The sequence below is a fragment of the Lissotriton helveticus genome, chromosome 7 (genome assembly GCF_964261635.1).
Source record: "Lissotriton helveticus chromosome 7, aLisHel1.1, whole genome shotgun sequence".
NCBI classification, from domain to species: Eukaryota; Metazoa; Chordata; class Amphibia; order Caudata; family Salamandridae; genus Lissotriton; species Lissotriton helveticus.
The window spans coordinates 1,156,746,869-1,156,760,482 of record NC_136068.1 but is presented as its reverse complement, the minus strand read 5'-3'; the positions used below and the strand labels follow the sequence as shown (position 1 = coordinate 1,156,760,482).

General features: G+C 43.7%; 1 protein-coding gene across 1 annotated transcript in view; it reads right to left on the bottom strand.

Moving 5' to 3' along the window:
- FAM20A (FAM20A golgi associated secretory pathway pseudokinase) overlaps positions 1-13,614 on the bottom strand; it is a 373,784-nt gene that overhangs the window by 108,431 nt on the left and 251,739 nt on the right. Inside the window, exons 3-4 of the mRNA XM_078654289.1 lie at positions 10,760-10,810; positions 9,483-9,561 (exon numbers count right to left, since the gene is read on the bottom strand). Coding sequence (XP_078510415.1) covers positions 9,483-9,561; positions 10,760-10,810 — 130 coding nt within the window. The remainder of the gene's footprint in view (positions 1-9,482; positions 9,562-10,759; positions 10,811-13,614) is intronic.

Sequence of the window (13,614 nt, the reverse complement as noted above, 5' to 3'; positions counted from 1 at the left end):
AACGTTTCTCTTTACAAATACCGCCTAACAAAGTAGCCTTTAGGAGGCCTGCATGTGCCGTCTGTAGAGTTGGAACTCAGTTCTATAAGCCCAGTAGTCATCTCTCTAAATGGTCAAGTTTGTCATGTGATTATTAAGGTGCTTCGGGAAGAGTCTTTGTTGCCAGGTTCTGAGGCTGATGGGGTAATTGGAACTCTGTTCTCTCAAAGGATGTGGGAGACAATGCAACTCACTGAATGACCCATGAGAAACATGGTCCAGGCCCATGTCTCGATGTACCCTACGAATTCAAATTTCCAGAAAGTTCTACTCTACCTTGAATACCGCTCTGTCTAAGTTACAGTAATACCTTTCAGTGCAGTAGTGCAGTATAAAGCAAATAAATACATTCTGAGTTTGAATGGATTCACGGATATGGTTCCTTCTTCCCCCACTTGCCTGCTTCGCAAGGTCCATGCCTGCCACATCTGATACTCCTACAAAAGCTGTGATGCAAGAGGAAAGTGGCATCTGCACTGAAAGGCAGGAAAATGGATGAAGGAGGTGGCATTAGGTGTTTTTTACTTGCTTCCACTACTAAAGATGTGCAGTAAATCCGACACTCACCCTACCCCATTCCCCTTTTGCGTCTTACGTGGTTCAAAGTCTGCTACATATAGTGAAGGGCTCTGGACGGGAACAGTAAAGTGCAAGAAGTCACATGACAACACTTGCTAGGTGGTAGTATCAGTCACAGGTGACACATGCAGGGCAAGATATTTCCCATTCTATATTCCAGTTGCCAGGCGGCATTCATTGCTCTTAGGTGGGTTTCAGATTCAGGTTATTCCATCATTAGTTAATGTCTAGTCTGACTTTGGCCTGTGGTGTTCCATCCCACAGCCATACCGTGGGAGCCTGTCAGGAACAATACCCATTTCTGCCTGCATGCCTAGCCATTCAGGGGATAAACGTGCTGCTGTTATGTTTATGCCGGTGGGTTATGCACACTGTAGTACTTCCAGAAGGGGTGTTCAGCTTCCAAAAGGGGTGTTCAACTTCCAGAAGGGGTGTTCAACTTCGCCACTCCCTGTGCTATTCCTCATGGTCAGAGCTGTGACATAGGGGCCGGGGAAGAGATACATAAATGGCCCTATGGCGTGACCTCAGGGTCGAATTGTTTTGAAATGTAACCTGCATATGTGCTTATATTAAATGATTACGTTAGTGGATTTAATCTTTCAGTCACGAAACGAGGCACCAGCCTCATGCCCAACAGCGGTCTCAGTGTGTAAATTCATTGTCAAATTAGCATTCCAAGGAAAGCCAAAATCCTTAAATTTCGTTTCCCTGGAATAACTTATCAGCTGATCTGCTGGGTGAGCTTTCCACTTCCTGTTGCTATTCAGCTTTAATCTCTTCCACCTCTTGAAACAGAGATTCGTTTTACACTGAATCATTAGAGTATTCTACTCACCACCCAGGTAGGTAGGAAACATCTCTACTACGATACTTTCTAAACCTAAAACTTCTAAAAACAGCATTCATTTTTATTTATTTAAAAAATATATATATTTATGGTATTTTAATTCACTTTGAGAAGCCCGCTGGCGAGCATACCGGGTAGGTCATACATGGTAAGTTTATGTCGGGCCCCCTCTTGTTGTTCGTAAGAGTAATGTAGGGAGAAGGAAAGAGAAAGATGTGAATAAGTAAAGAGAGAGAGAAATTATAGCTCGGGTCTGGTAACAGCACCGTATTGTTATGGCTTTGGGGTACACCTGCTGGCTAGGAGTTCATTCGGATTGTTCATATCTTATGGTGGGTCAAAGGTTAGTAGGGACTTGCCCAGTGATTTCCAAAAGTCTCTGGAGGAACAGCATTAATTTTTAACAAACTCTTTGCTGACTTTGAGGAAAGTGAGCCTTCAAGCTGAGAGGAAATGGAAGAAATCATGCCCACCGGCCAACAAAAATAGGTGGTTTTGGAAAGCTATTTTTAGACCGAAAATGCCTTTGTATTCATCGCAACTCAAGGATTATATGACCAAACCGCACAACTATGTTTAAACATAACACAAAATCTCCAATTTGTCTTCCAGCTACCTGTCTTAGGGTGTGTCTACAGTGACAGCTACAGTGATAAAATACTGACATCGTACTAAATATCTCGATTTCCGTCCAGGGTCACACAACGCTTGAGGCTGCCCCATCAGCGTCTACTTTATTTTCCATTCTCAATTCGTTATTGTGCATGGTGAAGTCAGGGAAGTAGCTTCAATTGGGGTGTTTGGGGCGTTAAACCCCTCTTAAAAATGCATTCTGTAGTAAATAGTTGGGTACAGATGCTTTCATGGAGAGGTATCGGTCGAATTACACCCTGCATTTTTACATATCCACACTGACAAAAACACACACACACTCTCTCATCCCTGCCGTAAAACTTTGTTAGTTTGAAAACTATTGTGTTTGACGTACCCCTAACAATCCGAACTCTTATCTCTTTCTACTGCCTTTTAAGCCCCCTCATATCCTGCTTCTCGGGTTGTATTTTAACGAGATATGCCAGCGTGTTTGTTGGGAAATCTGAAGCATACACCCCCCCAAATCTTACTGACCAAGCTATGTCTCTGGGTGTAGTGCAGGATGCAGTCCTTTCACTAGGCTCCTTCCCCATCTCCTTTGCCGACACAAGATTTTTAAAAGTGGTCTAGATCACTGACTCGTTAACTAGACACCCTTAAATCGTATTTGTGTGCTATATATGTGTACTGAGTCAGTCCATCAATAGTTCCCATTGCGAGCCCTTGTTACTAATGCGACTCCCCCATGCTCCTTCAACATAGCAGTCCAGTGCCATGGGTGTGCACCATGAAGCTACCTACAAGATGCATGGAATGTTGTATGCAAACACATGGCAGCATAACAAGAAACCCTATCCTATGCACAGGCACTCTTCCAAAGGAAGGCACCAACCATATTGTTCTGCCATTAGCTCTGATGATTACAAGAACTTCTCCATCTGTTATTACTCTATATTTCTCAGTCAAAGTGGCTTAGAAAATGGAAATGCCAACTACACCCTATAAAGAAAACTATTTGCACCCAGTGAGGACTCTAACCAGTGCATGGTTGGGAATTGTTTTATGTGGTTGTTTAGACGATAACCTGCAGTCTCTTGGACCTGGTGGCCCATTCAGCACTGTGGGGCACTGTACCATGCTGGAGTCAGTATTTATGAATCTGCTGCACTGATTTGGTGCCATCTAGACTACAAGCGTTTCGGCGAGAGTCAGTAACATTCACAGTACAGTTTGTATATTCATATTTACCCTTTTTAGGTTTTGCCTAGCAAATGCGCACGAAGTGCGCATGCGCTAGAAAAACCTTATGTCTTACAGTGGGGAACAGGGACTCGCCCCCTGCTCCCATTGGCTAGCTCCATAAATGGAGGCTAGCCATTGGGAGCCGGATCTGTCCGTCAAGGCCGGACCAGATTCGGGGGCGTTCCCGCGATTTTTTCGCTCTCCACCCACTTCGGATCGTCATCGCGGCGGTGGGTGTGTGTTATTTTTTTTTTTTTAGTCGGCCCGTTTTCACAATAGCTCTACCATCTTACTGGGTGGCCGCACCAGTGCGGTGTAGCTTGCCACAGTGCAGTAGAACGGGGGGCCTGGGCATCACAGCAGTGCAGCATGGCATCACGGTACCTACACTGGCTATTATGATGTCACAATTGTGAACTAAGGTGACATGGAGGGCAAGTTATGACATCACAATAACTCTAATGTTCTTGTATAACTGAAGTGCTAGTGCGAGGTAATTTGTCACAGTGCACGAGCAGTGGAAGTTACATAAGAATCTCGGGAGAGCTAGCATGAGACAACGCAAGAAGGTGCATTTTGCATCACAGAGATGGGTTTTGACTTCACAGTAGGGCTGATTTGTTACACTTTCAGTAGAAACACCAGCACTGCGTACCTGGCTATTCTGCATGAGGGATAGAGCAGGCAAGCACGTACTGCTTAATTAGGAATACAATGTGCGCCATGGCCCTTGTCCGGTGGCCACTGCAGCTTTAACCACCCATTGCCCCAGCCAGCACTGCCAACAATACCTGCACAACTATTAACCCTAACACTCCTACAAATGTGATAGTTCAAACATTTACAGGCACCAAAGCTATAGGAATGGCTTGGGCAGCAGAAATGAATCTTTTTAATATATATTGAATTAATAAACAGTTGTTACTCTGTGTATCTCGAAATTACACAGGCAGCGCCACCATGTGGCTGACTGTCATACGTGCTGGTGTTCACAATTATGTGCCAGTGCCTAGCACAGAAACCACCAGCTCAAATTAAGCATTGCATGCACGCAAGAGGATCGTTACGAGTCCACAACATGGTAATGACGTCACTGTAAAATAGCAAATAAAACATCTTGGGCGCATGCGGAAAATGGAAGTTGAATGCATTACAACAGTGGTTGTTATAAAGCCACAATTGCTTCGTGGTTCGTATGCACATGGACTGTGGGCCTTTTCATTCTGACATTTGCCACATATTTCTTACACAATGAGGATGTTAATTAATTCTTCCATTTCTCAGTTATTCAGCATTCAATAATCGCCGAGAATAGGCAAACACTGTCCAGGCTTACATTTGGTCATACAATAATACTTACGCTTTTGCTTCATTTCCTGGGCTTGGTTATCATTGCACAAAGCCACCAGTGACACTTCCAATCTTGATGCCCCATTTCATTGTGAACATGACAGCAAACAACCCCAGCATGCCACACCTGATTAATAGTTTGATAGTAACTGTTGCTGATGCAAGAAGGGAAAATGTTGGCCATTTGAATGTGTTTGGGCTGCCCGAAGTGGCACAGCAAGGATGCCCTTGTACCCAATAGAATCTGGAAAATGGGCATACTCCCCTGATTTGGTAGTAAAAAGGCAGTAGTGTTTGAGGTGCAGTAGGCCCTGCAGACCCCTGTGCCTCCATGCCAGCACACCTGCTGTTCTATTGATGTGGGGGGGGCTCGCAGTGTGTGGGGGGGCTCGCAGTGTGTGCGGGGGCTCTGTGTGGGGGGCTCTGTGTGGGTGTGTGGGGGGGGCTCTGTGTGGGTGTGTGGGGGAGGCTCTGTGTGTGGGGGGCTCTGTGTGTGTGGGGGGGCTCTGTGTGGGTGTGTGTGGGGGGGCTCTTTGTGTGTGTGTGGGGGGCTCTGTGTGTGTGTGTGTGGGGGGGCTATTTGTGTGTGTGTGGGGGGGCTCTGTGTGGGGGGGCTCTCTGTGTGTGTGTGTGGCATTTGCGAGAGATTAAGCTATTGGCATTGTAAATGACAATGCCATTTATTTATCTGTTTTCAAAACCAACACATAAATAAAAATGTTGTCATTTACAATGCCAATAGCTCTAACTTTTGCAAAGGCGAAACCGTTGCATTGTAAATGCTTGTTTAAGACAGTCCCTCTCCTTCACCCCACCCTCTTCTTGCTGTTACTACTGTCTTTCACTTATGTTCACTTTCCGTATTCCCTCCGCTGTCCATCATTTCTCAACCACCACACTTGTCCCTTACCCTACTACCCAGCCATGAAATTACCATGTCTACAGGAAAGGCAATGCACAGGTGACAGAAACATATTTGCGAAGCTAGAATTTTTCTTTCTTTTCACACTTGAAGGAAATGAACCGCACAAAACAAATGAAACTTTAAGAGGTGTAGCTTTGCTTTAAAACCTGCGATCAGCTTCTTGACAAAGAATTTATCTGAGAGGAATAGCAGTTTTCATTGAGAGAAGACTATGTGACATAATGGGCAGAGCTGCTGACTTTAGAACTGGGGGACCCGGTTTGAGTCTCAACGTCATCTCAACATCCTGTGATTCTTGACAATCACTTAATTTGCCCATGCCTATACACAAAAAGTGAATGTGTCCTTGAGTATTTAAATTTTTGTTCATGGAAAGCGCTCCAATGCCTTTGGTTCTTGTTCGCGCTATGTAAAACTGCAAAAAAGAAAATACGAATCCTCGCCTGTTTTAATAATTTGATATCTGTGCCAATTCAAGCAGTAACTACAAGGCACTCCTGTGTAAGACAAGCATGGGGCGTTTATAAACTTTTAAATAATACACTTTGCACTTTACTCGATTTTAATTGAAGATAACTGGGCTTTCTTCGATTTTAATTGAAGATAACTGGGCTTTCTTCTCTGCTGTACCACCATTCATTTGATTAAGGGGTATCCACTTGTGTTCACTGCCTGTTTATTCCTCACTGTCCAATGTTACCCAACCGCCACTCTCCTCCCTCACCTTGTTTCCAAGCGTCTAAATTGCCATATTTACAGAAAATGCAATAAGCAGATGTCAGAACATGTGTGTGCAGACAGGATGTTTCTTTTCTTTTCACACTTGATACAGGAAACAAACTACACAATATAAATGACAACGGTCAAAGATGTGGCTTTGCTTTACACTGAGCTTATCTTCTTGACAAACAATTTTTACGAGTGGAATGTTTTTCTTCATTGAGAGGAAACGATGGGGCGTAATAGGCAGAGCTGCTTACTTTTGTCCTAAGGGACCCAGTTCGAGTTTCAGTGCCATTTCAACATCCTGGGATTCTAGGCAAATCACTTAATTTCCCCATGTCTATAAACAAAAGATAAATGTGTCCTTGGGTAATTCATTTTTTTCCTATGTAAAGCACTCCAATACTTTCGTTTTGAGTTCGTGTTCTACAAAACGGCAAAAAAGAAAATAATAACTCTTGCCTGTTTTATAAATGTGATATCTGTGCCAATTCAAGCAGTACCTGCAAGGCACTCCCGTGGAAGACACGTGTGTACCTTTTATGACCTTATAAAAGCATACGTTTTGCACATAACTCAATTTGTAGTGAAGATAACTGGGCTTTCTTTTCCGTGGCACCTCCATTCAGTCCATTAGGGGGTATTCTAGAGGAATCTAGAACAAGGTAAATCAGTAAAGGGAAGTGAGGAAATATTGCTGAAAACTAATCTATAATGTGGTTTGTCGTGCCTCAGATTGAGAAGTTTGACAAGATTTTATGGTAGCTATTGGCCCTTGGCTAACTAATGGACAAACACCTCTTTAGAAGGCGCTTAAGGAGGTTAGGGAATACTTACAATTTTGTTGCCAAAATATTTATCAACGCCTTCTCTCGTCCCTTTCAAAAATTCACTGTTCTATTGTGATTGAGGGGGCTAGAATCTCGACTGGCAAACACCTACAGCAGTCTGAGCAATATGACTCAGTGCCCCCACTCTCAATATTCCAATAAATGTGTCAATTGCTTTTATTTGTTGCTCCTACAGCACCAGAATGCAGCAGTAGGCGGTATCAAAGTGTTTGCCAACAAGAGGTGGCATTGGGGATGGGAAGCAATGAGGGAAAAACACATTCCAGAACAGTGATGCCCTTAGTGGTCTGTTATGGGGTTGTGATCCTTTTTATTTTCCTTTTTCTTTCCTTGTTTGTTCCCTCTCTTCTTGTTGTCTTTTTTTATTCTATTTCTATCAATGTTTTCTTAGACATCTTGCACAGCAGCGCATGCATTGTAACATGCCTTAAAGTAAACAAAAACGCAATATGATGCGGTCAACGCCGGCCGAGCCAAAGCGCTTTTTTTTTTACCATAAGCCATGTTGCACAGCAGTCTGCGCTGCTCTGCAGCATCTCGCAAAAAAACATTGACAACGCATAGGTGAAACCTTTTGGCTTTGTCAATGCTTGTTAATACCTTGTCCAGGCTTGTCATTGCTTTTCTTTCCAGTAATAGCCATCTTCTGACTTCGGGGCAGGAATTGTCATCTCTACTTAGCTGTGATCCTAAGAAAACGAAGTCTTTGATGATCTCTATTTCTTCATTGTTAATTCTGAGACTTAGTAAGATTCCTGTTGACATGATTTTTGTCTTTTTCACATTTAGCTTTAACCCAGTTGCAGCGCTATTTTCTTTGATCTTGACAATCATTGCTTTGAGATCTTCTACACTTTGCACAATCAGGATTAGGCCATCAGCATACCACAGGTTGTTGTTTTTTTACCTGAATTTCGATTCCAGTCTGAACGACATTGAGTTCAGATTTTCACACAATATGCTTACCGTAGAGATTGAACAAATATGGTGAGAGGATACAACTTTGTCGAGTACGTTTTGAAACATCGAGCCACTCTGTTTCTCCATAAACGGCCCTCACTGTCTCTTTTTGATTGGTGTACAGACTCCGAGTGAGGCTGATCAGGTTTTTTTTTTAATACATTCCACAATTTTCTATGATCAACATAGACAAAGGCCTTTGAATTTAGCCTTGACATTGCCATCATCAGCACACTGAAACCTTTCTACCGCAGTAAGGTGTAATCATTGGAAAGGACAATAAAGGATAGTAAAACACTTTTGCATTAACAGTCTTCTCATTTACAATCACATCCCAATCAATTTCAGTTGATTTAAAATGTCCAGTTAGCAATTAGTTGTATTACAAATACTATTTCTCACTCTAGATACAGAAAATAAATTAATTTCTTCAAACTGCTCTATTGTTAGAAATTTCTTTGTGAGTTGGTGACTCCACAATGTTCTTGTATTTACCATTTTTCGGCAGTTAAACAAAATATGTATAACAGATTTTTGGTCACTGTTGCAAAGCCTGCAGCACTGCTGCTGTCTAATAATTCCAAACCATCTACCCTCAGGTCTAGTAATGGAATTTGGTTCATGTGGAGAAGCATGGAAACCGCTCTCTGTTCTCGGTTCAGTGACAATCTGCATTAGTCAGTGGTAGGTTTTGTGGAACAATCTCCTTGAATGCATGGAAATTAGCAATTATTTGGGAGAAATATTCTGGCTTTGATATAATATCCATTCTGTTCTCCAATGCTTCCTCATGGTTTTCATCAAATAAGATCCTGCAGTTTCTAGAGGATCGTAAAAAATGGCCGTCAAGGAAAGGTTATCCACCCTTTGAGAGTCCTATTATAACCCTGTTTTTTGGATCAACCATTCCCAAATAAGGAGAGCAAAGAGGGAAGCTGTTCTTACACAAACATAGAGTTCATCATAGACTGCATGCTCTCGCTTTACACTGTGTCACTGGAATCAAGCTATACCTGGCTGATGAGCCCTAACTAGGAAAAAAACGGTCCTGGCTTGTTGTGTTCCGTTTCAGGGAGGACCTGGTTTGGCAGTTCGGGCTGGATTGTTCCCATTGGAGCAGGGTCAGGAATCATTTGCATATAGCTGGGTCCAAACTGAGGGGGCATGGTGTCTAAAATAACAATGGAACGGACGAAAATGTGGATTACACACAACTGACCAATAGATGCAGGGGACAGGCTGAAAGCTTCTATATGTATACATATTATGCATGCAATTATATTAAAATTAAAGGATTTGGCAAACGCCAGACCAATAAAAAAAGATAGAAAATAACAGCGGCATGCAAGAGAGCACACTTGTCACTTACCTCATTGGTTTGAACATTGCTTTGCCGAAATCCTGGAACCTCAGAACGAGTTTCAGATGTACCCCACTGGGCTTCACGACTCAAAGAGAAAAAGGAAAAAGTTAAACATGCTTTATTAGGAAATTAACCTCAAACTTTTTCTAGGTAGTTAATATTCTAACATGTGTATTATTATTTTGGTAAACTTATAATACAATTAGAAAATTGAAAATATATGAAAATATATGCAGATTCTCAAAATTCGACATGGAAGCCAGTCACATCCTATTTTTCTGTGCGACCACCCAGAATCCTTCACTCTGCAGAATCCTTATTGAAGAATGTGAAGGTCTGTGTGATAAGACTGTCCATTCACTGTGTTCAGCTTCCACTGATAGTGACCAGTGACCACTCTATGGACAGAATCAATATGCAGTGAGCATCTCTCATCATGAGTAGAGTACATAAGTTTGGCATCTGTGGACTAAGGGTGAAATGAGGGTGATAATGTAGCAAAATGGGTGAGGCACTGAGGAAAGGCATTTGTACAACTTGGAAGTACCGCTGGGCGAAGTAGGCCCACAAAAAGGCCAGCAAACTAGGAATGGAGTTCAGTGAGAGCATCACTCTCCACAGGGAAAGGCGAAAAGTAGTAGACCCACAACATTAGAAATAGTGAGGGGGGTGAAGGGTAAAAAATGCACACTATCAGATGGAGGGAGAAGGGAAGAAGAAGTTCTGTGCAGTGAGAAGGGGACCCATGCTACTGAGAAGGGACGTGAGGTCGCTGCACATTGCAGAGCTGAGTGCCTGTTTGAGGTGCCTGCAAGGCGAAAAGTGGATTTTAACCCAATATTTCTCTGAGTTGCTGACTGATTTTCAGACATTACTGCTCAGAAGCAGTTCAGATTTGCCTCTTTCTGAGCTGTGACTCAGGGAACTATCAGGCAAAATGAATTCACTTTACGCCCTGTGGTCACATAAATCTAAAGGTGGTTGGAACTTGTGGAATTTAACTCCGCAAAATTGCACTACATTGCATAAACACTCAGTGAGATTCCGCAGAGTTCTGCCAATGGGAAAAAATATAGAGGTTGTGCTGCTTGCTCTGTAATTTAGTGCTGATAGCACAAGCAGTGCTGAAAAATCAGTGTGAATGGCACAATGAGATATGCAAGAGCGAGCAGCAATTCCAGTTGATTTTGCTGCCACTGGAGCCAAAATCTACTTGAGCACCAGCATTGAAATCCAACATAAAATGAGCCCATCAACTAAGATGCAGGTGAAGCATGACTTACTCTGACTGCAGTCACAAGTTCCCATTAGAGCCTTCTCGTCCTGACTGTAATCTGCAAGAAAAGCGGAAGGAACATGAGACAAAAGCAGGGTTTTTGCGAGAATCACCGTGGAAGCTGATGTAGCCTATAATTAAGCAGAACATCCCTTCAATGCTTAATGACAGACCTTTGAAGGGCCAGTGGAGGCGCCCACACTGCAGCATTCACCATAGGAATGATGAGTATTGGCCGTTCTTCCTATCAATCACGGTCAATGAGCAAATAAGGCACTCTCACCAGCCCCTCTTGCCTCTGAAAGTCCAATAGGCTGGAGAAGAGTCAGTTTCAGATGAATTTCACCCAGACGTGACTCTCCCAGCCCAGCATGTCTTTTAGGGGTTCCAGCGGTTGGAAATTCTACCAATTTTCCTTTTTGCCTAGTTGTTTTTCTAAACCTCAAGCTCTAACCAGACAGTGACTCATTCCACTTGTGGGTTTTATTTTGTAAGAGCACACCTTAGATTTCCTGCTAATCTCTGTCATTACGGATGCAGGTTCAGTTGCAGTCGCTTTGTGCATGTTCTTAGTTTTCACTAATCTGTTTGGCTCTTTTCGCACAAAACGTGGATCCCCGTGCTGCGTAGTAAACACCTCACACCACGTACACATGGGCCTTAGCGGCTGCTGCTGCATCATCCTAATGTTGTCCCACCGCCTGTTACCAAGCATCTAGGGTTTGTTACCATGAACTTCACTGCACACTTAGCTGCAGCATCAGTGTCACATGTTTCTGCCCCATTGCCTGTATTGGGAAGCACAAGTTTGGATGCTTGCATGTCTGTAATTCTGAATGTCTTGTAAATGGAGTTTAGCTTCGGCTGACATTATAAAAAATATTTGTAGAATGGGAAGGATCCACAGATTCAGGCTAGAGGATGTCTTTTTGCTAAAAAGAAAACACCATGTGGGTCTTATACCCACGACCACACTTCTGACTGTGTTACTGATAATATGTTCACATCTAATGTAGTGCAAAAGGAGCAATTGATAGACAGAATGCTGAAAAATGCCATACATTCTCTCCAGTACATGGATCTGGGCCTAAATCTATCGTTTTTTTGCTCCCATGCCATTCCAGTTTAGACCCAGCCATATGCAAACTTGTCCTGACCCTGTGCCAGTGGGAACAGTCCACAACTAACTGCCAGGCCAGGTCCTCCCTGAACTGGAAACAAGCATCCTAAGACCGGTTTCAGGGTTTCACCCCTCATAAACCAGGATAGCTTGACTCCAATGGTATAGAGAGCACAGAACCCATGTCTGAGCATATCCGTCCCGTTCGGAGTTTCAAATGAAAAAAGAGCAATTAATGGACAGAATGCTGAACAATGTCATGCATTCTCCCCAGTAAAGAGATCTGGGAATAAATCCATTGTTTTTGTGCTCGCCATTTCATTCTAGTTTAGGCTCAGCTATATGCAAATCAGTCTCTTTTTTTTATTTTTTATTTATTTTTATTGCAGATTCACAGGAAGCCATGTACAATCAATCAAATATCCCAGTCATTCAGCACAGGTGACGCATCTCACCACAGGTAAAGGGATACACGGCCATTCAGCCCACAACCCGGGGGTCGGGCGGCAATTATCAGGAGAGCGCTGTATGTACCAATACCCATGAAAATGCAGGCATGCTAAGGGCATTCCGGGAGTCTGCTTTTTTTCTGAATTCTGTTTCCAGACCCCTCCCCCCACCCCCTTAACTAACAATAGACAGAAGTGTCGTACTCCCAACATTGCATACATGAAAAAAACAGCAGTAGTTACAGTACCAAGTCTTCCCTTGTTTCTCTAGTGCCAACGTAGTCCACCACGGTTCTAAACCACAAGACGCAGGGGGTGTAATGTCTCCTGCAATTCGACATGTCTCATCCTACCCCTGTATCATGGTATCGATCGTCGTCGTGTTCTGGCCCATGTTCCACTCTAAGTAGCCCTCCTCCCTCAAAGCCCTCCATCCAGCCCATGATAGCGTCTCCACTTAGACCAAACTCTTCGAAATGTTTTCGGACATCCTCTCGCCTTATAGGTCACCCTCTCGGCTGCCATATAAAGATCCAGCCCTCTTCTCCACTCCTCTAGATCCGGGGGTTCCGGCGCCCCCCAGTGCCGTGCGATGTGCCTTTTCGCTACCACCAGCGCAAGGACCAGGAATATGAGGAGGGGGCGAGTCAGGTCCACCTCGGTAGTCATGCCTAACAGTGCCAGCCTGGGATCCCTCGGGATCGGAGTCTCCAGTACCTCATCTAGTTCTTGAAACACCTGTGTCCAGTAATTCTGGATACTGTCGCACTCCCATAATGTGTGATAGAAGCCCCTCACCTCCCGTAAGCATCTAAGGCAGCTTGGATCCTCTATCTTCCCCATTTTACTGAGGCGTAGTCTGTCGTAGTAGGTTCTATGTAATATATTAAATTGAATGAGGCGTAGCCTCGACTTGATAGCCACCTCCCGGGGATGCATCAACACTATTTCCCAATCTAGGTCCTCCATCTCTCCCACCTCAGCCTCCCATGTGGACCTGAGGTTCGCTAGATCTCCCAACATATGATTGGTCGGTGTTTTGTATGTTAGGGAGACCGCCTTTCCTAAAAGCTGTTCTTGAAGGAGCCTCCCCTCTAACGGTGCGTATTCCGGGAGTTCTGAAAGTGTGATGTTTTGTGCGCTCCAAGCGTGCCGCAGTTGGAGATATTTGAAGTGTTGTGTGCTGTGTAGCCCAAACTCTGTTTTAAGGACTTGAAAGGATTTAAGCTCCCCCTTGGCCACCACGTCTCCGATAGTTGAAATGCCAATGACGTCCCATCTTTGAAAGCCTCG